Source organism: Plodia interpunctella, chromosome 13 (genome assembly GCF_027563975.2).
Source record: "Plodia interpunctella isolate USDA-ARS_2022_Savannah chromosome 13, ilPloInte3.2, whole genome shotgun sequence".
In the NCBI taxonomy this organism is placed as follows: Eukaryota; Metazoa; Arthropoda; class Insecta; order Lepidoptera; family Pyralidae; genus Plodia; species Plodia interpunctella.
The window spans coordinates 4991500-5016049 of record NC_071306.1 but is presented as its reverse complement, the minus strand read 5'-3'; the positions used below and the strand labels follow the sequence as shown (position 1 = coordinate 5016049).

The following is a 24550-nucleotide window of genomic DNA, read 5'->3' as shown; positions in this document are numbered from 1 at the left end:
TGTTACCTGTATGAAATTCATATTTTAATAAGTCTTCACGTATGAAATTATCCGAGCTTCTTTTCGATCGTTTACTGGCTCTAAAATTTCACAGCGTGAGGCGTATCCCATAGTTTTCAAAGTTTTTTATCTTATGGAAAACGATTTTTCCCAATATTTTGGCACCTGAATATGCTACATTCTTGTTTGTTGTATATTTTCACAAACGAATGCTTACATAGGTAATAAAAGGATTAATAAAGTACTCTAAAATAAACGTTTTAATCGACATAGCAAAAGGCGGCAGTGCTGTACTCTGCCGGGATAAATGTGCAGTAATACTCCCAATTGCAAAGTGTGTAAATAAGGTAGAATACCATTATACGGTCTGAGGTTAAACGTCTTTTGACTTGACATGAACAAGACTTGCTGTCGCGTTGCGTTGTGTTGCCGCTTTTGATTGAAGAAGTTTCAAATTCTATTTCATTCACGTCACAGACTTTTTGCTCACGGTTGTCGAATAGGCAGCTGATGCAGCTTTTTCATAACTAGATTTTAGGCTGATGTTAAATCATGCCTTCATAATTTTACCTGTTTATTTATAAATATTATATTTATTTTAATTGCTTGTAATAAAAAAATAGTTGTTTATTATATTTCGTAATTTTTAAAATATAATTTCAATATTTTTGTGTCGTGTTGAACAATCCCAGTACTGTTGGAACTTAGAAAGTGCTACGGGTAGATTCGATTAACTGGATTTTAAGTGAAGTGGCACCATGGACGAAAGTAACATAACTCCAAATACATCGAATCAGCAGTTGGTGTTGAATGGTGACAATGAATCTGCTACGGCTCTGCTAGAAAAGCAGGCAAGAAGAAGAGATAATTTGAGGGATGTTACATTCCTTGAATACATGACTGTCGGAATACTGTGTTTCGTTAATCTCATCAATTACATGGACAGATTTACAGTTGCAGGTAAGGGGCTAACAAATAATTTATTTATTTTGCTATTCCAATTACATACTCTATGTTCATAAAGTTTATTTTTTAAATAAAGCCACCGTCTTTATAAATAAGTAACATTACTAAAATAAAGATGAAATCTGTGGTCATCAGAGATCAAGTTTTGAATGCCAGAATCGACTCGCTAAGAAGAGAATAGTCAAGTTCATCAGAGTTAACGGCTTTTCGCTATTGTGGCCAAGTTCATAAAATATGTGTATAATAGAAAATCCTTTATTTAGTTTGAATGAGCTAGGACAACTTTCATCTTCTCAATTCAAAATCCATGAACATAAGGTACAACACACTGATTTCTTAGCCCCTAGGGGCAGTCTGGGCTGGCTTTATATTGTAGGCCTCAAACCATATGGCATATAACTTAAATACACTTATACAATATTCTCAATAGTAATTAAAAGTCTTACATAAACTCCTCAATGGTGCCTAATATCTATTAATATTATATTAAGCCATATAATATCTTTCAGCAATAGACATACAAAGGGCAAAGCAATTATTTGAACCATACTTTGGTATTCTATAGCCAATTCCTACGTATGTGGGTTACATCTAGAGACAAAAGGGAGTCATTTATGATATAATATTCAAATGTTCTAGGCAGGAGCTTTATATTTATACTAAAAATTTGAGTCTTCCTTCATTCTGCTTTTCATCTCTATATCATCTCTTATCAATGTTGATGAGTGTAGGAAAATTAAATGATTCTGAGTTACTAGAGAATTCTTTTTGTCATAAGATGTCATGAATAGTCGATGTAGGTACATAACAAATAGCTATATTGTTTCATATCAAGACATAAGATTCCTAAATTAATAAATGGATGGTTATTAGATTCCTAAATTAAAAATGCATGGATATTTGCTACTGGCTGACCACTACCAATTTTCAGTACCTAGTAGTAACTGTAAAAATGTGTATGTTTGTGATGTCATTTAATTCTGTTTGATATGTACTGGTTTCATGTTAAATGAACTACATTGTTGAATGTGTAATAAGTTAAGCATGTAAATGTGGTAGGTACCCACCCATAATGTATTTGCACTGTTAACTAAAGCTCCTGTCGAGAGTTGCATCATTTACTGTATTTGTCATGGATTATATTATTATATCTGACTTTTCCAACCTTATCTCTGTCGTGTCAACACCAGAGCTCAACACACCAGGAATGTAGCAATGACCCTAAAGACTATTTATTTATGTAGCTATCTACAGTGATTCTATATAGTCATATAGTACTCATGTATCTACAACTCTGCTTATAGTTAGCTATATACTATATTAGCTTTTGCCCACGACTTCCCCTGCGTAAATTTACCAAGGGAAAAGTACTTTTTTTTCAAAATGAAAAGTACCTCATATCCTCTGTATGATCATATCCTGTGTATCCTCTGAAGATTTGTTGAGTGGTTAACAATTTTCTTTTAATGGGCACTTCTGTACTTAAATAAAACAAAACAAAGATACTAGATACAGGATTTATAAAAAAGTTCTATACATTGTCACATTTTTTTGTATGTCACAGTCTGTCATGCCATCCCCCATGACAGACTTTGTTTCTTTTTGGGTGTGTTATTGCTAACTCTGGTGTCAGATTTTATTCACGTCGCCTAAAGGCACCTGACATGACTTTTACGAATACATATTGACATCTAGTGGCAAGGAGTCACATACATATCAACCAGTTTGGTACAGATTTCCTCATGATGTTTTCTTTATCAAATCATTTATTCAGAAATTAGGCCTTCACAGGCACACTTTTTCATGTCATATTCTAAATTGAATGATGTTTACTAAAGCTACAAACTACTATCCAAAAGCAAACCAAGTAAGTCAGAAAGGCCCATGCCCACAGATGCCTATACTATCTGATATTGGATTATGTAAGATTACTGGGTGCCTCACACTGGCTTATCCTTTTATCTCCTGAAGGACCATACAAAATTACGATATTAAGTAAGAAATCTGTTATGAAATGTCCTATCATGTGTACTATGTCTGATGAAACTAAGCTAATAGATGTTACCATCAGGTACCACTCTCTGGTTGAAGTGTCAGGAATTCCAGGATAAATTAGTTGTGGAATTGGTATTTTAAGTTTTAGTTTTAGTACTGGATGTACCTAGGTAACAAGATTGCGTGCTTTGTCGGCCATCGTTAAATGTGACATGAGATGGGAAAATGGCGTGGGTTCATCGCATTCGCATTTTGACATTTTATGGTGGGAGAGCCATCATCGCAAACAAGGGTTCATCGATATAATTGGATTAGCTATGGCTTTTAAATAAGATTAAAGGTCGTAAAACGAGCGTAAAATTTAAGTGAGTTGTGAGTTTTACGTCTATAGTAAAACAATTAAGAAAAATCAAGCGAAACTTAGGTGAACTAGGAGCAAGAGATATCCCGATTTTTGTACATATTCCGCAATTCTGATATAAAGTAGAATGCGCTACTGTATAGTATACAAAAGTAAATATAAAAAAAAACGCGGGTAACACCGCTGGGTGCATAGCTAAAATATATATCAAAATTATATAAGTGAATATATTCCATGTCATCATCAGATTTGTAAATTGTGTGACTTACAATAAATCACTATTAATGAATGCTGAACACCCAAGATGGGGTCGATGTCACGTAATCAGAGAACTAATCTCCAATGTCTACTCACGTGCGTGGGTCCGCTACTTATTCATCGAATACAATGTCCCCTTTCAGATATGGGAAAGTAATAAAATGTACAGCAGGCAGTCCTGCAGGTTTTGAAAGAAGCTTCATATCCATACTTAGTTTTTTGTTGAATTTATCAAGTCTGATCTAAAAATTATGCACAAGCAGACCATAGAATGTATAATAAAACAAGTAACAAACCCACCCGAGATTCAAAACAAATGTAATAGTTAGAGATAAATAAACGAGATAGGATACTGCTTTCGGAGGATGTTCCCAGAGGGTGATCAACAAGTTGCCACCGCAAACATTAGGGGCTAGATTGTCTTTATCTTGATGAAAATCTTTCGATCATCAAAAGGCCAATTTTCGAACACAGCTGCACTGCATGTATAAAAATATCAAAAAGGTTGTTATGAAATCGTAAAATAAAATGGTAGAGTTGCAGGTGCAAACTTTTTGTTTTGAATAAATTCATAAGGGTGTTACATACCTATATCTGTAATTTTTTATTATGGCTGGTGTAGCCATGGAAATTTATATAGACGCCTAAATTTCTCCTGTTTCATAAATAATATTATTCTAGACGAATAAAATTCAAACCAAGTTAGATAAGAAGAATGAGATGAGAATAAGTATTTTCTCGTAATTCATAATACCTAGTTAAGTTCATATTAAGTTTCCTGTGTCGAAACTAAGCATCGTATAAAGAAAATAAAAATGTTTAGTAGGTAACTGTTATCGTATTTTTTTTCTATCGCGACTGGTTATGAACCTGTAGGTTTGTATGAAATGGACTGATATTGTTCAATGCATAGTAGGTACCTACACTCTTTATTATCTGTGTATCTAATATTTGAGCTCATGGACACCGGACAGTCCAAAGAACAAAATGTTATTGTGTTAGGTACCTATTTACTACATCATTTGCCTCTCGTAGGAATATCGGAATAAAAACTACCCTACCTTATTTTAGGTGTAATGTAGTTTCCTATCATGATAACATTTTGTAAAGTACAGTGCTCACTATCTATGATGCACAAACTTACAAACATTTACTTTATAATAATAATGTAGAAATAAAAATAAAACTTGTTTCGTAATGCCTAATTTTGTATAAGGCATCTATAATGCTACAATGTAATAGTACAATGCTAGCTAGTATACCTACTTTCGTAACTTATTTCCGTATGAGCCAGCTTAAGTAAACTTCTATTTTAAACCTTTTATAACATGACATATTTATTTCTGTCTCAAAACAAAATGAAGTGCCTACAATAACATAGAAAAACGTAGCTTTTAAAGGAAGGCTTGTAGAATTTTGTTAGGGTTATTATTTTTAACAATAGTTATTGCCTAATTTTGTTACAAGAAAATGTTTAAATGGCTTCTTTGGTTCTCACTTTTAGAGAAAATAAAATTCGACAACCTACCTATTTTAGAATACTATTTCCTATCTTACTTATTTTTCTTTTTCCACGTAAAATTTGTTATGTAACGTACACAGGCATTTGAAAGCCTATGTAATACACTCTATATATAATACACCCCTTATGCGTTGGTGGTCAAAGTATTATTTGTGCCCATTTCTGGGGTATAAAAATGCATCGTAATGCTCCGGCATTCATGATGATGTTAACTTTTTGTATTTTTTATTACACTTTTGTTGTTATGATAATATACTACAAAACTACAATAGAATATTCTGGAATATTTAGGTAGGTGTGCGGTTAGAGAGCAAATGATTAAAATAACCATACCGTTACCTGTTGGCAGTAGGTAACTAATACCCATATTATGTAGTATAGTAGAACCGCCTAAATGAGTCCTCGCCCGCGGAGTACAAGGGGCGCGGGGGTACGACGACGAAGGGGAACGAAAGAGGTGCGGGCGGCGGTCGAGCGTAGCGTGTAATACAAGAGGCGAAATGTTACTGGACATTTCTTGAGATATGTGAAGTCATAGTGGTTAGCGGCAAACAGGTGAAGATTTTTATTAAAAAATTAATAATGGCTATACAAAATTTGAATGAAACAACTGTAAACTATACAACGTGTTCCTTTTGTTATCCCATATCTCCATGGTATCAACGAGACCACGTACATGAATTAAATAGCATAAGCATTTTTCGATTATTGTTATTTTCAAATTTTTATTTTTCATACAAAACAATTCGATAAAAATGTGATTTTATGATATATAGGTATGATATGTAGGTAAAAAAAAGGTAATAAAGTTATGTATGTAATATTTATTTATGCAAAATTTATCAAAATTATAAATCAATCACTTATGTCCATAATATCAGTATCACTGGAACTTGATTCTTCACTTTCGAAACAGCCATCATCAGAATCATCAGAATCGTCTTGCACATTAATAATAAAATCAACAACTTCATCTAGTGCTCCATCATGTTTGCAATATTCGTCTTCGATTTTAATCACGTGTTTAACACAATTCTCCCATTTCTCTTTGGGATATTCAGCAAATAATCTCTCTAATATTTCTTTTTTCTGGTCCAAATTAGAGTTGATACTTTTTTGTGCTAATTGTCCTTTGATATCACCCCAGACCAACTCAATGGGGTTCAGGTCTGGGTGATATGGAGGCAAACGCAATACTTCGTGTCCGTTTCTTTTCAATACCTCGTCAATTTTGTAAATATCTTCTGTGAAATGGCTTTTAATTAATTTATATAAGTCATCTTTTCTAAGTTTTTCATCAAAAGGCACGTTATGTCGTCGTAGCCATTCTTGCATAGTTGGCTTGGTAGAAGCCATAGTTGGCTTTTTCTCTTCTCGAACCGAATGATAAGCTGCGTTGTCCATTACTATGACAGAATTTTGCGGTATATTAGGCATGAGCTTTTCATTTATCCATTTACTGAAATTTGCGAAATTCATAGAATCGTGATAATCACCTGTTTTACATTTGGATTTGAATATCACAAGGGCTCCGTCTACAAATCCAATTTGACCTCCACAATGTACGATGATCAAACGGTCCCCTTTACCAATATGAGATAGAACGCCAAGTTCATCCTTTGATTGCCAACATTTTGAAACGTTATGAGACGCGTTTACATAAGTTTCGTCAAGGTATAAAATATGTCTTCTTTCTCTACGATATTTTTTAATAGTATTTAGGTATTTCCACCTCCACGATGTGATATTTGGCTGTTCGATAAGGAGTTTCCTTTTAGATCCGCATTTCTTAAATTTAAAACCTAGATCATGTAATAATAGCCTTAAATATTCCCTGCCGCAGTGTAATATATTCTCTTCTCTAAGTACAGCGTTCAAAGTTTTCAGAGTAGGTATTTTTTTGAAAATTGTGTAAAACTGAGTGACTTTTCTTCTTACCACTCCTTTTGTGAAATCGTCTATTTCCACTCTTTTTCTACGAACCTGTTTTGGTTTTCTTGGTGATTTAAATCTCTCGTTGTCATTTAATGCTTTCCCTTGTTGTACAATTCTAGATACAGTCTTTTCTGATAATCCAGTAACTTCTGCTACAGTTTTATTTAAAGGTATATCTTGTTTATATTCATCAGAATTTGGGTCGAGTTTCTTTTTTCTAAAATATTCATATACGTTAAACGCCATTTGTTTGCACTGACTATTAATTCTATGTCCGAAAACATTTCGACTCATCTTGAGAATGTAATCTCATGTATAACTTTCACAAGGCGTCCGCAACTGTCAACACGTGTGATCGCTAACCGCGTAGCGAGCGAACTGAGTTTTTACAAGAATGCGCCCGCCGCCCGCACCTCTCTCGGTCCCCTTTGTCGTCGTACCCCCGCGCCCCTTGTACTCCGCGGGCGAGGACTCATTTAGGCGGTTCTACTATAGACATAAAATGTAATATGCTGTTCTTAATAATTAATGCTCATTTTAGACTTTGCCGGCAAACAGTAAACAATTATTTACTACTAACTAACTACATACTACCATGTTACCAAATGAATGTATAAACATTTATTGTTTACAAAACTGTATGTATATTTATGGTAATTTTTACCTAAGACAAGACAATACGTTAGACGAGTTCAATGTTTAACCACTACAATCTACTCGGAACCTACAGAATTAAAGAAATGATGTAAATTGACTCTTGCCCTTTATTGTTTTAATAAATTATAGGTACTTTAATCGACTTATTCTTTTAGAACTAGCTCCTAGTATTTGTTGCGTATTTATTTTTTTTAATCTGTTCATACATTAGGTAAGATTTTAAACTGAATCAAATACAAGAATTAAGCGTAAAAATCGATAAAAGGTCCCACAATCACATGTGTTCAGTAGGCAGGCACTTAAATTATTATGGGGCCGCCGCCAGACTGAAGTGTGTGCACACTGTGCACCTCGTAATATGAACATCGTTTTCGGTTATGAATAAAATATGTGAAAGTTTAGTCCCGCTCACTGCACCGCGCCCTTTTTGGGGTTAAATACGCGCCAAGGAAGGGTGCTACGTACTGAACAATATTACTACTGTCCCCTTCACTCTGTATACATTGTTTTTTTGATGCCCTATTGTGAGCAAGTTCAAACTGTCACTTTTATTTCCCTTTATTGTAACCATTTCGATCTCTTTCTCGATGACAATTTTTACACGCAAATGTTATTTTTTTTACAGTTTATTTATTATTTGCATTTTAGTTTATCACTGTATAACATACCTATGCAGTTGATGATTTTATAGAGCCGTAAGGCCATAAAATGTTTTCTCTCAATAAAAGCTCGATTTTGAAAATTAAATTATTACGTTGTAGGTAAAATTACGTAGCATTCTTTACGTGATATCACATAACCAAAATAGACCTACTCTTACTCTTCTTTGTCTAATTGCCTGCGCTGCGGGTTAACCCTAATTAAGTCCCCTACATATGTATTACGATATATCATACCAAGGATTAAATGGGATCAGTGATGAATTTATGACTCAGATCCTCCGCAGCATCACCCACGTTAAAAGAGGATTAGACGTTTAACATAGCGTGATAAGTAATGTCTTGTCATGCCTCACGATGTTAGAAATTGATTTTCCAAACCCATTATGTGTGTGAGGTTATCTAAATGACAAAACATTATTGAACCCGTCTCAAGTGGAAAAATAAAAATGTTATCATTTGGTTTGGGTGGTCTACTCCGCTGTGTTTACGGAGTATCTATAAAAGCAATGCTCTCCTTTTTAAATTACCGTGTACGTAGGTATATTGATTTCGATTGTACCATAAACTGCCCTAAATGTGTTTTTAAAAATATCTCAAGTCAACCGTAAAGAGAAGCGAACTGAAGGCAATTTCAGTTCCGCGTTTTTATGAATTAAAAAGAAGAGTTCGAAAACCTGCAATTATACAACCGTAAAATTTGATCAGGATGGGTTCATCTGATCTGTAGTTGCAATAGAGATGCCTTTGATACGACTGCAGTGATTCAGTATAGCCGCTCTCATTTAGATGCGGCTTATCATTGCAACTCTCACCGGTACGAGGCTCGAGTGCCCATCAAGACTGCAGCTGCACTTGAGGCCAATTAGTTTGCTGCAATAACTACATAAGGATCGTTGCTTTTAAATTCATAGAAATATAATAGTTTATCACGCTAATTCTCAAATAAATCTAAACTAATATTATTTTGCGCCTGTTTATTTCGAGGTTTATCACAACGCGAAACCTAATCGCAAGATAGGGTGAGCCGTCGCCTGATTGCATTACGTTTTCATGAAAATGTGCCGTTGTCAAAGTAAACTATAACTGTACATATATATGTATATCGTATGGTAGTGATAATAAAATAAACACTTTTGTATCAATTTGCGTGGTAATAAACCGTTCGTAATTTCTTAATGGTTTGCCTACTGCGGTTGTTGCTTCAAAGAAAGAGGTCGATGCACCACTGTGTTGGTTCAGAACTTTAGAACTACCTGTACTTTATTATTTTATGGTCATATAAATAGTAAAACACAGGCTTTTGCATGTCGTGTCAATATTTGGCAAGTGTAGAAGTAATTTCTTTCAGTGGCTCAGTTTATTTTTTTTTATAATTAGATCTTGAAAAATATTAACTTAATTATTATAATGGTTGAGTGTCCCTCGCTAATCGGGAAGTGAGAACGTGAAAATTAGCTGAAAAATAAAATATGTCTATGGTCATAATTCTATAATAATGGGATGCTAATGATGCTATAGGTACTGCATGAATACAAATTACATTTACTCGATTTTCTGTCATTGTAGTAGATTACAAATATTCGTAGCGGCGACAGTGATGAGTAATTATTGTCTCCTCATTATCTCTCTGCCTAGTCATCAATTAGATTGATGTGATTATGTTATGGATGCACGTAAAGAATTCATTTGGCGTCGACTTGTCTGGCAAATGTGACTCATCGTGATCATTCAGCGATCCAAACATGATTCTATAGTAAGTAGGGCAAGGTTAGATTTACTGCAGAATTCGCTAGCACTTGTCCGTAAAACTTGCTGAACTTCCGTATGGAAGGCAATTTTGTCCCCCGCCAAGCGCATTTCACCGGACCAGACGGCGTCAAACATTGATGAAATTGCTTGCTCGACGCTAAGTTCAGGGTGTATTTTACATTTTGAGCGTGTTTTATATTTTGAAGACGAACTTTTGCATTTGCCATTGTTTTGTCTGTGACTCATTCAAATATTTGTAAATTTTAGTAAATATGACAATACAATTTAGTCTAATTCAAACATGCACGAGTGAATCATATTTGGTTGGCATGTACATAGACATACAAGTACATACCTACTTCCATAATTGTAATCTTATTGTAAACATTAATGCAACATGACATAATTCTTAGTATAATCAGTGATAATACACGGTGATCCAAATTGACGCAAGTTAAATGCAGTGGACATCATTTCTAAAAAAAAAAAAATGATTTTATTTGACGATGTCGTCGTCGACGCCGGCTTCAGTTCTAAATTCTTATTTTAAAAGATGTGGGCATGTTGGAAAGGTTAGTGTTCTAAAAATAAATTCTATAAGAGAGCACCAAAATGGTCAACTATTTTATAAGTTTTAAATATCAAAGCCCGGAAGTTGTTTTTAAGAGGTTTTTAAAATAACTCGAAGATTTTTTTCTTTTTTTCTTAGATGTATTTGTACCCAGTTCTAGTCAACTGGCGCTTGCTTTGTAAAACACATTTTATGCAGTTTACTTGCATCTTTCCTTGAATAACAATGTTTATTATACACCATTGCAACATTTATTTTAACCTTGCTAGTATTACACTCTTTATTTTACGTCATTTATTATGGATATGCAATATATTTGCTGCAGTGTGAATTCTGAAAAGTTGAAGTAAGGTCGGACTTTGTGATACGGCTTTCCAAGAAAGGATTTTTGCATCAGGTTACACAATGACGACGTTATGTCTATCAAGTGTATTTTTCACATGAAATGTTGTTCCAACATTATAAATAACGTATAATACCAATTCATTTAAAATTTTATTTGTAGTTGTTTCCAAATGTTTTTATTATCTTTCTTTATAGTAGTACTTACTACAATAAGGTATATCATAGTTATTGTGTTAACAAAAACATCCGATAATAATGTACTCACTAGGCTATAAATTGAGACGCGATTTATGCAATCAATTTCTTTCGAAGGGATATTTATACTTAGGCAAAGTCAGGGCGGGGTGCATCACTAATAGAAATCGGTGTATTGCCGCGCGTGCTTCATTTCATTGCAACTATTTCTAATGATTCATCAGGCCATATTTCGCTTGTTAACTGAATACTTGTGCACTCATTAGTAAGTAATTATTTATTTGAAAGAAAGCTGAAAAGACCCGGTTCGTCATTAACTCGTATTTCGTTATCTATTGTGTTTAGCTCATTTTGCGAATGTTAACCTTGCGTTTTGAAACGTTTTCTAATGACCAGTGATAAGCTACCAAGTGTTTCAAATGTCTTCGTTTCAATGGTAAAATAATACCATGACCAGACCATGCGTCATCAAGATGGAAACTGTTCTAGTTGAATAAATGAACGTCCTACTTACCTAGAAGATGTTATGTAACAAAGTTTACTTGGCATAGTTGTGTCATTCTTTCTGTGTACTCATCAATACTCCACTTACACACTTGGCAAGTCGTAATGCTCCTGGTTCTGGTCCCGAACTCCCGGTAACAAACGTTATAAATATACCGATCACAAATAACGTATTTAACGACAGCTTCAGATAAACATACGACGCCACCTTGGCAATTGTCATCGAGCATATTATTATCATGTAAATTACAGCTATAAATCATACTGTTGTGTTAAATTTATAATTGACTCTGCAAGTGGTCATGTATAGAAAGAAACTCACAGCTGCCGCATACTTTTTGTAACTATTGAATAAGATTACGAGATCATAATCATTAACCGTGTCTTGCATAGGCGATTGGCATTGAATTGCAGTAGGTATAATAAATTTTTAAATTTTCTATTATTTATATTTTGATGCTTACAGCTTAGAAAGCTTAGTAGAAATGGATTTGTTATACATGTCACACATGTTTTGAAAATAATAATGAGATGAAAAAATCCGGAATCGAGCGGGAGTTGAATCCGCGCCCCTGTCTATCCGGGACAGTGCTCTTGACCACTCATCTCAAAAATATAATTTTCTCGTACTTTTTACTTGATACCATAAATATCGAGAATAGTGACGATTTTTTTTCTCGTTACGCCCGAGATCATTAATATTTAAAGTCATTGCACTTACACTTTACACTGGAGAAAATTCTACAAATTCCGTGCCCACTTTCTATGTCGTATTGTAAAGGTGTAATTATGCATAACTCTTGCACATTTGCATGTATGAAGAATCTATTACTGTGATTTTAAATATAATGTTACTGTAATTTACTCGTATAACGAAAAACAGATATTCTATATTTTTCTTTCATTGTAATTGGAGTTTATTTGCCTTGGTCCCTTATTAAACCCCCAGGGTGATCCGTCATTTGCAGAAAATGGAGCCCCTCTACCCGGAAATGATTCAGGCGTGTACAAACCTATTCCCATTTTCCAGTGGTGATTACGTTACTGTCATGGAAAATCTCATTACAAGCTGTGATTGACACTTCATTTTCACCCTCCCCTGTTTAGTTTAACGAACCCAATCATATTTAATACCTTTTTAGCTAAAAATGAACTGCCATTAGGTAATAAACATAGGTATGAGAGAAAAGTACTAGTGTTGTAAATTTGTTGTTTTATATATCTCCGAAATTATCACAAAATAAACAAGATACTGGTACTAACGAAATTAAAAATTATAAAATAGGTAGTGTGATGCAGGTATATGAAAATATAGATAATCTTTCACATGCGAGATAAAGATGAAATCATGTTTATTTATCGTCATTTGCCGCATTTGCACCATCACCGTCACCGCTGATCCGTTTCGCGCCACAAGCCCCGCGCGTTGATTGGACCAGCCGGATGGCGTGATTACTACGATGAAATCGGCACGCGATCGTCGAAGCTCGTGGGGCTCTCGGGCAAAATCGGGCCTCCACGCTGCAGCCGCCGGTGCTGCCACCTTGCTGGTTGTGTCTGTTGCGGCGGTGACGTAGCACTTACGTCTCATGCGTCTGGTCTGATGACTATCGACCTCACGAGCAACCCACGCCACGCGTGAGCTATATCGTGACCGTGAAGGTTACCTGGGGAAATGATCAATATAGAAATATTAATATATCAATCTAATCTGAAAGGTAAGTATATATCGAATCTTCTTTTTACGATGATATCATCAATTGGGAAGGAGGCCTGAGAGATTCCTCCAAGCTAATCATAAATTACTACTTTTCAACAAAGGCCCGGCCCTAAATGCCGACCGGTCATAATTTATACTTTTATTTTTAACTCGTTTGATCTAGGCATATGTAATGTAGTACTTCATCGTGGATATCATTCTTTTTTATCAGTTTTACTTTCACCACTTGGCTTTCCTATGGAAAGGTATTTTACTAGACCAACTAACACAGATATGATTGAGATACCACAGAAGTTATGAAATGCATATTTTGCACGTTTGTAAGGTAGGTACCTACCTACAGCCTAGCAAGTGCTTATATAAATTTTTGTCAAAATTTCTCGCTAGCAAGTTTTTTTTTTTTTTCGTATAAGTGTCCATGAACGATCGTGAATGATAAATTGACTACGTCATACATCACCCCACTCAGCATGACGTAAACTATGAATTAGTACTTACTGGAGTTATTCTTTTTTCCTTCATTTGCGATTGCGACCTTTGTACAACTTTTAGTAACTTCGGTCACATTTTGTTTAATTAAATAACAATACATTATCATAACATTACATCAAAACATCGTGCATTGTATTATGTGAAACTATATGTGCATCATATGAATCGATTGATGCAATTTTATTGAAGTTGGAAAACAATGTTGATACAAACTTCTTCCAAGCAATATTATTTACACCAGGTTAAGTATCCACCAACTATTTAGTTGGAGAGTTTGAGATTACAACACAGCACAAACATATCATAAAATTTATCTAAAATATTATCTCAAGGAACATTTTCATTATAAAAATAAAATAGGATACACGTACACACAAAAAGCTTTTAAACGTAGACTGTGAATACAAAGCTAGGGATTCAACAAATAAGCGCGGAGCAAACAATGGGGGCCGAGTAATAAAAGATATGATTTATTAAAGTGTCAAACTAAATGATACGAAGCAGCCCTACCTATGGGGAATGCGTTTTACAAAATATTATTTTTAGATAAAATTAAATGTTGGCAGTATTCGCTTCACAAATATTGGACTTATCAGAATGTGTATTTGTGTAGTGTTATCATATACATATTGCCAGGTTTTCGCAAACCATTTACACCCATGCAATATCAATCTAGAATTATGTCGGGGTTCCATTCCAGATAGTAGTCTTATTATGTCTAGATTAGAGATAGTGTAGTCTTCGTGTTCGTGTAAGAACAGTCACCATCATAATATTGAATAGGCGCTACCTTGTCGAGTTTACCTAAATAATTTAGGTAGGTGATCAAAATATCTAAGTGCGAAGATGCACTACATTGTCGTTTTTATCGAAGTACTTAATACAGGTATCTGCTTTCTTCCTATTTACTATGTTTCAAAGGAAAAGCAAAAATTTTATAATTATATTTTCATACGTATTCGTTTTAGTCGCAAGTACATATATTTACGTCGTTTACACGCTTAGTTTGCTTGAAGAAACCGCGTTCTTTCACGTCGACGCGGTTGTGTTTTCGCTTGCAGTAGTTGCAGTGATGCGAATCAATGATATTATCATACGTACTGCATGTAAAGTTTATTCATCCAAATTACAAAGTTAAAAACCTTGAGCCTAATTTTTCTCACAGCATACAAATTTAGTCTGAAGAGTTGTAATCCGATTTTATTCATTGTCGTTCTATGGACGACATGTGGGTTTTACAAAGGTTTCATTTAGAATATTAAATATGTATAGAATACCTAGTGTACGTACAAAAAATCATAAGTTCTGAAATAAGCTGTGTTACCGTCAATACAACATCATATTCCGCTCTCGACAGCCGCTTCCTGGCCACTCACCTTCGCCAAGGCCATTTTTTAACATCCTCAGTGTATAAAAAACATGAGCTTTTATAAATTACTCAGTATTTCTATAATGACTATAGAATCCAAATGCCGTGTGGCAGTCTTAGTCTTGTCACACGGAAATGGGCAGCATAGGTAGGTACGTATTAGGTATTGGGATTGTATAGAAAAATTGGCCTATTTACCAATTAAAATTATACCTCTAAATTAAAACTTACTTATTATATTGAATGGTTATTACAGCTTTCTTTAATTTGCTTGAAATGTTGATTTTAAATTATCGGTACCTACATTGATAATCATTGAGTAGATGTTTCGACCGTTACATGGAAGGTACGTCCGTTGTGCAAAAATCTAACTTCTTAGAATAATCTTCTGTCACTATTTAATCTCAATAGTTTCTAAGAATACTTACACTTATTACATTTTGATTTTTTAGTTGTTAGTGTTAATCACTACATAGTTTAAAACAGTTGCTTCTGTATGTCCCGTAGGTCTGTCCATAAGTATGCTTAGATCTTTAAAATGTAGCGCACTACGGTTTTTTGAATCGATAAGAGTGATTCAAGAGGCTTACCTCTTAGGTGTATAATTTATTATTGTTTTACTCGAGCGAATTCAGGACTTGTCGCACCTATAATAAAGTGTCTATAGTATGTAACTAGAACTTTGAAGTAAACATATATTTTTCTATTTTTATTGTAGGAGTGCTTGGCGATGTCAAACAAGAATTCCAAATCGGAGATGACATGGCCGGTCTCCTGCAGACGGTTTTCGTTGTGGCTTACATGGTGTTTGCACCGATCTTCGGATACCTCGGAGACAGGTATTCGAGGCGCAACATCATGGCTTTCGGTGTTGCCCTGTGGAGCCTCACGACATTCATGGGATCTTTCTTACGCGTAAGTAACATTTGGACATCATCACATCACATCATTTGTCAATCGTCTAGCTTACCGTAGGTCACTTTTTTGAAATATACAAGTGATCATATTAATCAGCAGACTGCGAAGTGGCGTAAAAAATCAGGACTTGTATGATCAAAAAACTATTTTAGCATAGGGTTTTTCAGAACTATTCATAAATAACATTATGTGCGCGTAATTAAACTAATTTATATAATCTACATTTTAAGTAGGTATGTCGTAAGTCTTGTATTTTATTTACTAATTTCGACTATAATATTTATGAATACTGTCTATTATTCATAATGTCACATTTTTTACTTAACACTTACACAGCAAGCTTTGTATACCATACCGAGCGGGGGACCTGGTGACCCACAACACAGGTTCTTCGATCCTTAGATCTTCACAATTTCAGATTCTGATTTCTGTGCACTGGTATATTCTTGCGCCATTTTATTGTGGAGTAAAATAATTTTTATTTAAATACGTTTGTTATAGAATTACTCATGGTTCGCGGTGTTCCGCGGGCTGGTGGGCATCGGCGAGGCGTCGTATTCGACCATCGCCCCCACCATCATCAGCGACTTGTTCGTAGGAAATGTGCGCACCAAGATGTTAGCGCTTTTCTACTTCGCCATACCTGTTGGAAGGTCACCATTTATTTATATTATACATATCCATACTAATATTATTATGATAAAGAGAAAATATTTGTATTTATATTAGTTATTTTTATTTGTAAAGAATAAACTCAAAAATCACTAGACCCATTTTGATAAAATTTGGCACAGTCGAAACGTTCAAGAGTAACGTAGGCTGCTTTTTATTATGGTTTCCTTTATGGAATGTATAATTCATGGATTGATCTATTGGATGTAGAATAACCTAATAAAATGTCCTATCATAGTTACTTAGCTTTCACGTCAATAGCTTTGGGAGCTTTGAAAAACACAAAGATACTCTATCTTTGTGTTTTTCAAAGCTCCCAGAGTACTACAGTTTTAAAGAAAATATTTACATCGAACTAAATTACCGTCACAGCAGGAGATTTTTGGTAAAAAAAAACATGGACAGGTCCTATAACAAAAATATATAATTTGTTTGACAGCTCACTCCAAAGGATTTACATTAAAACATTTTGGAGCCAACTAAGCTTATTGAAAATTGATATTATACCAAATACATGCTGGTTTCTATTTTTTTTTGTATCCGCATTCCTATGCACTTCGGTTCCCATCGTGCGTCTTCTTAACGCAACAGTGTAAATTGACCACACACAATATCAACTTCAAGTGGTCACGTCAAATATTTTTTGTTGGCATAGTACTTGAGACGTCGCCGGTGTCGTTTCTTGTTTATTTGTAATAGCTTTATTTTAAGAAAAACAAAATTAATCCAAGTAACATGAATATACAACGGTGGACTTATCCCATGTAGTGATCTCATAGTCAACCGGCATCAATAAGTTATTATTTCAAAAAAATATTTTATTCTCTTGTTTTACTTTAGCAGCTGGACATGTTTGAACATAGAGAAAAATAAATAATGATATTTTTTTATCGCGCATGGCATGAGAAATTAATCAAGCCACGATTGGATATTTTGTATATAATAAATAATTAGAGTTATTAAATAAATGTGACTTGTTATTTTTAGTGGTATGGGCTACATCGTGGGGTCGCTGACGGGAGCGGTGGCGGGCGACTGGCGCTGGGGCCTGCGGGTGACCCCATTCCTGGGGGCCATAGCCGTTGGGCTCATCTTGTGGCCCATGCAGGACCCCGAGCGCGGCCAGGCCGAGGAGAGCCAAATTAAAGCCACCTCCTACAGGGAAGACTTGCAATCGCTAATTAAAAAGTAAGTTTTAACACATTAATTATGCTCAAGATTAATTTATTAATTTAAGTTCTAACATTATTTTGAGTAGACTGTAAATAACTAAATAATTATTAATGAAGTACCTATATTTTGCTTGATTGGGTTAAATAGAAGTGTTATTAAATAGTTACCCACATTTCAGCAAAATGTTCCAACAAGTTACTTACACATACCATCATCATTCTACATGCTCTATTTTGTATCAATAGTACTTATTATCATTCCCGTAATATTACGGGCTCATTACCCAAATAAAATAAAATCATGAATGTTATGAAATGCTGAACAAGATATTTAAACGGCTTTAGCTTCATTCTCTCAGTTGATTTGTAGTCAACAAGACTTCACTTTCACAAGATATTTGTAAATATTTAATGAATGTTTCACTGTCCTATAATTGTTTCGCGCGGTATGTTCAAAACATTCTGTAAAGAATTGAGTGTTTTTTATAAATGACGTTTCTGGCTTCTGGATCTGAACACGGAATTGTGGTCCTTCTGGTCGTTTGTCTAAACTAGAAACATGAAGTGCTATCCGTTGATCTAGAATCTCGTGAAGTTATATGTATATCTAAATATAAATTGACATATTGTAACGTAAAATTAAGGTATAAAATTGGTCAATGTAAAATCTTGACAGGATTTAATTATTCAAGGCTACTAAAGCTAAAAGTAAATAGCTGCTATACATGAATGTATTCTAACATTCTACTTGGGGCAAAAATATTTTTTTTGTGTGTATATATATGTATGTATGTTTGTTTGTAACGCGATAACTTTCGAGCCGTTGTTCCGATATTGATGAAATTTAAAAGGTATTTAGGATATGCCTGTAAATTTTTTAAGTTCGTGGGGCATCAAAATCGGTTCAACGGTTTTGAAAAATTCACGATTTTGTCAAAAAATCTTGTGTTCGCGAGGTCTAAGTTCGCGGCGAACAGCTAGTTGATTGTGAAGTGAATAATGTATTTACAATTTCCAGTCGTTCGTTCATGATGTCGACCCTCGCGTTCACCTGCGTGGCGTTCGTGACCGGAGCCCTGGCATGGTGGGGCCCGCAGTACATCTACCTCGGCCTCACCCTGCAACCCGATGTTGATATCACTATCGAGAGGTGAGCCACGACTACTCTTCAACTAAATCATTTGCCAAAGCGTAACAATCAAAGTGAAACTAAAATTGAAATAAATTCGTAGCGTAAAATAATATTCTGTATCAATGAAGTCGATAATAAGCAAATAACAAAATATTTTATTCATAGTCATGCTCTCTTTTTACATTAAAAAAATATTAGTAGATCGAATGTCGAATTTTACATGGCTTTTAAAAACAGTAAACGTTTCTGCGACGACGATGACGAATCATATTTGTAGATTATTTCCGTATTATGGAAGGTCATGGATGTCACTGATATGATCATGATAAAGGGTCGTCTAACTGGCTGTGTAGCCATAACATATAACAATGACTTTATATATTCATAACACAGATAAAATAATTGTTTCACTTTTGTTATTGCGCTGCAGCGATTTTTTGTATTTAAAACATAAATATATACAAAACCTATTCATATTGTAATTAATATCAATCTATAGTATTAACACGTTAGTGGACAGTCGAAGAGACACAATAGAAGATCAATGTTATTGTTCTCGTCGACACGTGTGAATGTCCGCGAATGTGTTAATATTTTTTCAGTACATAGTCGTAATGTAAATATTTTCGCCCTAAACATGATCAATTCTTGTCGTCTTGCGAAACAACAAATACCTGTTTATATTTTCATTAATTATTCCGTTGATGATCAAGCTAGTATGTAGGTACATGTACATTGTACAATGTAAAGACATATTAATATAATAAAATGTCCTATATGACTTGAAAATTTGAGCCAAAGTGAGCGGAGTTGGAGCTATCGAGGGAATAAATATAAAATGAACAATAGTATTGATTGATTATGACAACAATAATTGCTCATAATTATAAAATTAGTTTCAAAACATTCCACAATCAAAACATGTGATATTTATTCAATTTGTAAAAAACTGATCGAAAAGTAAAGTATCCTGTTACGATTAACACTGGAGACTCTTTTCTATAAATTTTTGATTGATTTCTCTCAAATCGAATGCGGCCAGCCTTATGCAAAATGAACAATATTTGTCGCGCGGTATTCCGCTCCACCTCCGCTGCTAGCGCTACAGCGGTGTGACTGTGGGCAGCGTGTCGTACAAGTTCGGGCTGGTGGGCATGTCGGCGGGTGCGGTGGGCGTGCCGCTGGGCGCGGCGCTGGCGCAGCGTCTGCGCGCGCGCGCGCCCAACGCCGACCCGCTGCTGTGCGCGGCCGGCGTGCTGGCGTCCGCGCCGCTCGTCTACCTCGGCCTCGTCACCGTCGCCCGGCACCGCGCGCTCGCTTACTTCTTCATATTCCTCGGCATGCTCACCCTCAACTTGACCTGGTCGATCGTCGCCGACGTCATCCTGGTGAGCGCATTTCTGCACCGAAAGGTTTATGTTCGCATGAGGGTCTTCGCGTTTTAAAAATGGAATCCGATCGGACGTACTGGATGCGAGCATAAACTTGACAGAAATCGACCACCGGCTCGAATACCGTGCTATTCCAATGAGACGACGACGATGTGAATGCACGAATACATTATTAGAACGAATGTTGATTTTTGAGTCACAATGATGCTATTTATTTATCATAGAATGCCGCTTTTTATAAATAATCGATATCGATCAATTATAATTTCAATATGTATAATGTGTTATAATTTGTCATATAAACATAGCATGTTATAATAATGGTCATCAACGCGCATAACAATACCGCTAGGGACAGACACGTGCTCGATCACAGCGATTACGCCCACGTCGGTGCATACAATATGATGGCATCTTCGATGTTCAGCAATTATATTATCATTAAGACTCGATCAGCGTTAAACAATACATTTATAGCTTTCTTTATTATTATATATAACAATACATTTATTTTTTTCTCTAGCATAAATTAATTGTAATGCCTTATATAAAGTGACCAATAAATTAATTAGACGCTAATTTCGAAATCAATGATAAATGCAGTAAATAATAAATTTGACACTGATTTCTTATTAATTGTTTTATTTATTATTTTCTGCTATTCATTTGATTATGTAAAATATAGTGGAAATACCTAACTGGCGATGATTTACTTCACAATTTAAACGTAGAATTTTATTTTGATATTACCGATCACCTAATATAAGGCAAAATAAATACGTCCATACCGGGCGTAATCGCTGTGGTGTCTCGCCGTCAGTGCCGTTGGCACGGTCTCGGTCGCTAAGCGCGGGTGTTGCACGAAGGTTGTCGCTCATGTTCGGCGTGGTGACGATGGTGGCGGGGCTGCTGGGCGTGCCGCTGGGCGCGTGGCTGGGTACGGCGCTGGTGAAGCGCTGGCCGCGCTCGCACCCCGTCATCTGCGGCGTGGGCCTGCTGCTCTCCGCGCCCGCGCTCACGCTCGCGCTCCTTCTCTGCGAGGGCTATTTCTACCTCCCGTTCGTCTTGATCTTCATTGGCCAACTGTCTCTGAATCTAAACTGGGCGATAGTGGCCGACATGTCGATGGTAAGACACCTCCGGCGGCCCCGGTGCGACCGCGCCTGGCTGGAAGTTTTTTGTTTATTTATTGGCGGTTGGAGTTGTTAGTCGTAGTCGGTTTGATGCATGTGCATGAATATATAATAATTTTATAATGCCATATATTTTATCTATGTATACTTCGCCGTTTGCATGTATAGATCTGAATTCAGTCACTCATTAGCGCAAAGTATGGTTCACTATTGCCTGGTTCCGACTCAAAAACTTGTAAAACACATTCTGTCGTTATCTCATTGGATTAGATTTATAAAATATTCGAGTGGGTGAACTGATTTCATTTCTTTAGAATTAGCGACATCTATTAGAGTACTGTGAAATCACGAAGTACGAATGTTTTCCGCTTGTAGTTGTAGTTCCTTATATTTCCGTAGATGGCAGTAGTGCATGATATAGCGCGAAATTTGAATGTCTAAAATAGAACATTCAATAGAATGAAGTCTTTGTAAGACTCAATGTAATGTTTTTATATCTGTGGTTATACTCTATCTATATTAAACTAAATAGTATGGTAGTATTGGTAGTACTTAGCCTTTTGTATATAAGTAGACTACCTATGTAAAATATGTAAACAACAAATTAGTATATTTCTATTAATGAGGGCTTGAGTAGTAGAATGTACTTATAATTATTTTAAAAGAAAGGTTTTTATTTGTTAAAAATAAAGTAGATCTCTTTAGAACCAACTATTTATTTTTTCATTGAAGGATGTAAGGTTGAGACATATATGTTTGATTTGACATAATATTTGTTTACTTACATAATTTCTATAACGTAACTTGTCTTTTTCTAGTATGTGGTGATACCACCCCGGCGATCTACTGCGGAGGCTTTCCAGATTTTAATATCCCACATGTTCGGTGATGCTGGAAGTCCATATTTGGTTGGAGTGGTAAGTTAGTTCTTACTTTTTCTTATGTCTAACGTATTGAGCATAATTTTATTGAATATAATTTTAACATTCATAATTTTGAAATAGACAATTTGATAAATCCTTACATATTATATAAAAAAAGTACTTTCCCGCGTCTATCTGAACTTAAAAACCTACTGCAGGTGTTTACATGCGGTTTCCGACGTTTCTTTTACCCGAGCGAAGCCGGTAGTTAATACAACAAATTTGTACTAAAAGCTTTGTATTTCTTCATAGATATCTGAAAGCTTGAAACGATCGCTGTCACCCGACCCGGCTGAAGAACCTTCACAAACCGTGCAGTTTCGCTCCCTACAGTACGCGCTGTTTGTCACCTGCTTCGTCGAGGTCATAGGGGGAGTATTCTTCCTCCTCACATCTCTGTACATCGTCAGAGATAAACAAAAAGTGGACAGAGCTATAGCCGGTAAGTTTAAGTTCATATTGTGTTTTTGTTCTACTACAGTTTTAGTTTTGTTTTCCATCAAACGTTTGCATGTTTACTTGACATAGTTTTGTTTTAATTCTTAGTCTATATGCCTGTTTGCGTAATTTGTGTAGCTTAATCTGATTTTCATGTTGTTTTTATTGTGAAAGCATTTTCACATTGTTTCAGTTACTTCAAAAATTATATAGCGAGTAGGTGAGTTGCACGTTTAGTTGTTGCTTACTGTGCACGCCTGCCGCTAGGTCCAATCATGAGTACCGTCAAAGAAAAAAACCTTAAATGATAAATTTTGTACTAGTACTAGGTATTCTAGATATTTTCGTTACTTTTTTCAGAAGCTGACGGACAAAACAGAGAGCCATCTCACATAGCAGCCCACGAAACACACACTATCGAAGATTAGATAACGAAATTGTATGAGATGATTGTATACACTCACGAAATGAGAGTCCACAGTTCAATCAAATTACATTTTAGCTACATATATACATACTGTAGGCTATTCCAAGCTTTGGGACCTTTAAAGTGTAATCGTAATTTGATTGTGACATGATATAGAAAGACTGATACTTAAATGCATAGGGTACGAAAGGAGAGCGGGTTATGAAACTTATTGGTGCGTGGTGAACACTATTAAACCGTATGCTTGGATTAGGAATTAGGCATCACAGTACATACTGTTACAGATGAAATTATGACGTGCCTAAATAATTATTATAATGACCGCAAAAGCTGAACAACCCGTATGAAGTAGAATATAAATGTACAGATACCGGGCGTAATTTTTAGTTTATAGAAATCCTAGTTTACCTCAAGAATGGTTCAGTTATGTTTTAAGGCGTCTTATTCAAATGATTAATTTCTCTGAGACAGCAAATATTTTGATATGGAAAATGTGTGTAACGATAATAAAAATATTCAGGCAGTTTAACAAATGCGCGTATTTTGCAAATATAAAGTTCCAAATGTGTAACCTACATCTGTAGTAATTTTACCGTTTTAAAATTGATTTGTTATTTAAAAATTTTATTTCTTATATCCTCATAATTACTATCAAAATTTAATGTGTAATTTACGTAAAAATAGTTGAAGTGTGGTAAATTGACAATGACTAATTTATTGAAATACCTTGTAAGTTAAACTGTATTGGATACAAGACTGAATTGATTCAATGATTAAATAAGTCGCTCCCTAATAGTTATATTTGATTTTTTGTAAATATCATGTATAGAATTATGAAGGAATTGAAAGGAAAATATAATTTATTTTAACAATTGAATTTTTATTTAAAAACATATTCGAGTATTCATTTAAAATAGCACAGCTTCCATAAGCACGCCAAATGTACATGATGGCACGTCAATTTGTCACAGGAATGTCTCAATCAAATAATTAAATTGTATGTCAATAGTTATAGATAAATACCCGCATATTGCTTATAATAT

The 24550-nt window shown here is 35.1% G+C and overlaps 1 protein-coding gene across 4 annotated transcripts; it reads left to right on the top strand.

Moving 5' to 3' along the window:
* Nucleotides 1-388: 388 nt before the first annotated feature.
* On the top strand, nucleotides 389-24379 carry spin (spinster). Of its 4 annotated transcripts, XM_053753314.1 has the most exons (10): nucleotides 389-960; nucleotides 16020-16216; nucleotides 16721-16872; nucleotides 17879-18079; nucleotides 19082-19213; nucleotides 21453-21714; nucleotides 22538-22636; nucleotides 22895-23084; nucleotides 23274-23300; nucleotides 23441-24379. In XM_053753314.1, exons 1-9 carry the CDS (start codon nucleotides 759-761, stop codon nucleotides 23291-23293), a joined length of 1455 nt encoding a protein of 484 aa, XP_053609289.1. In that variant the 5' UTR covers nucleotides 389-758; the 3' UTR covers nucleotides 23294-23300; nucleotides 23441-24379. The 4 variants fall into 4 exon arrangements, with proteins under 4 accessions (XP_053609289.1, XP_053609287.1, XP_053609288.1 ...); XM_053753312.1 differs by lacking the exon at nucleotides 23274-23300 and having other exon boundaries at nucleotides 391-960; XM_053753313.2 differs by lacking the exons at nucleotides 21453-21714; nucleotides 23274-23300 and adding an exon at nucleotides 20322-20583 and having other exon boundaries at nucleotides 391-960.
* Nucleotides 24380-24550: the final 171 nt, after the last annotated feature.

Coding starts and splice junctions, on each gene's coding strand:
- spin (XM_053753312.1), top strand. CDS start 759: ATGGACGAAAGTAACATAACTCCAAATACATCGAATCAGCAGTTGGTG. Junction 21,715..22,537: donor TAGTGGCCGACATGTCGATG/GTAAGACACCTC, acceptor GTCTTTTTCTAG/TATGTGGTGATACCACCCCG. Junction 23,085..23,440: donor AGTGGACAGAGCTATAGCCG/GTAAGTTTAAGT, acceptor TACTTTTTTCAG/AAGCTGACGGACAAAACAGA.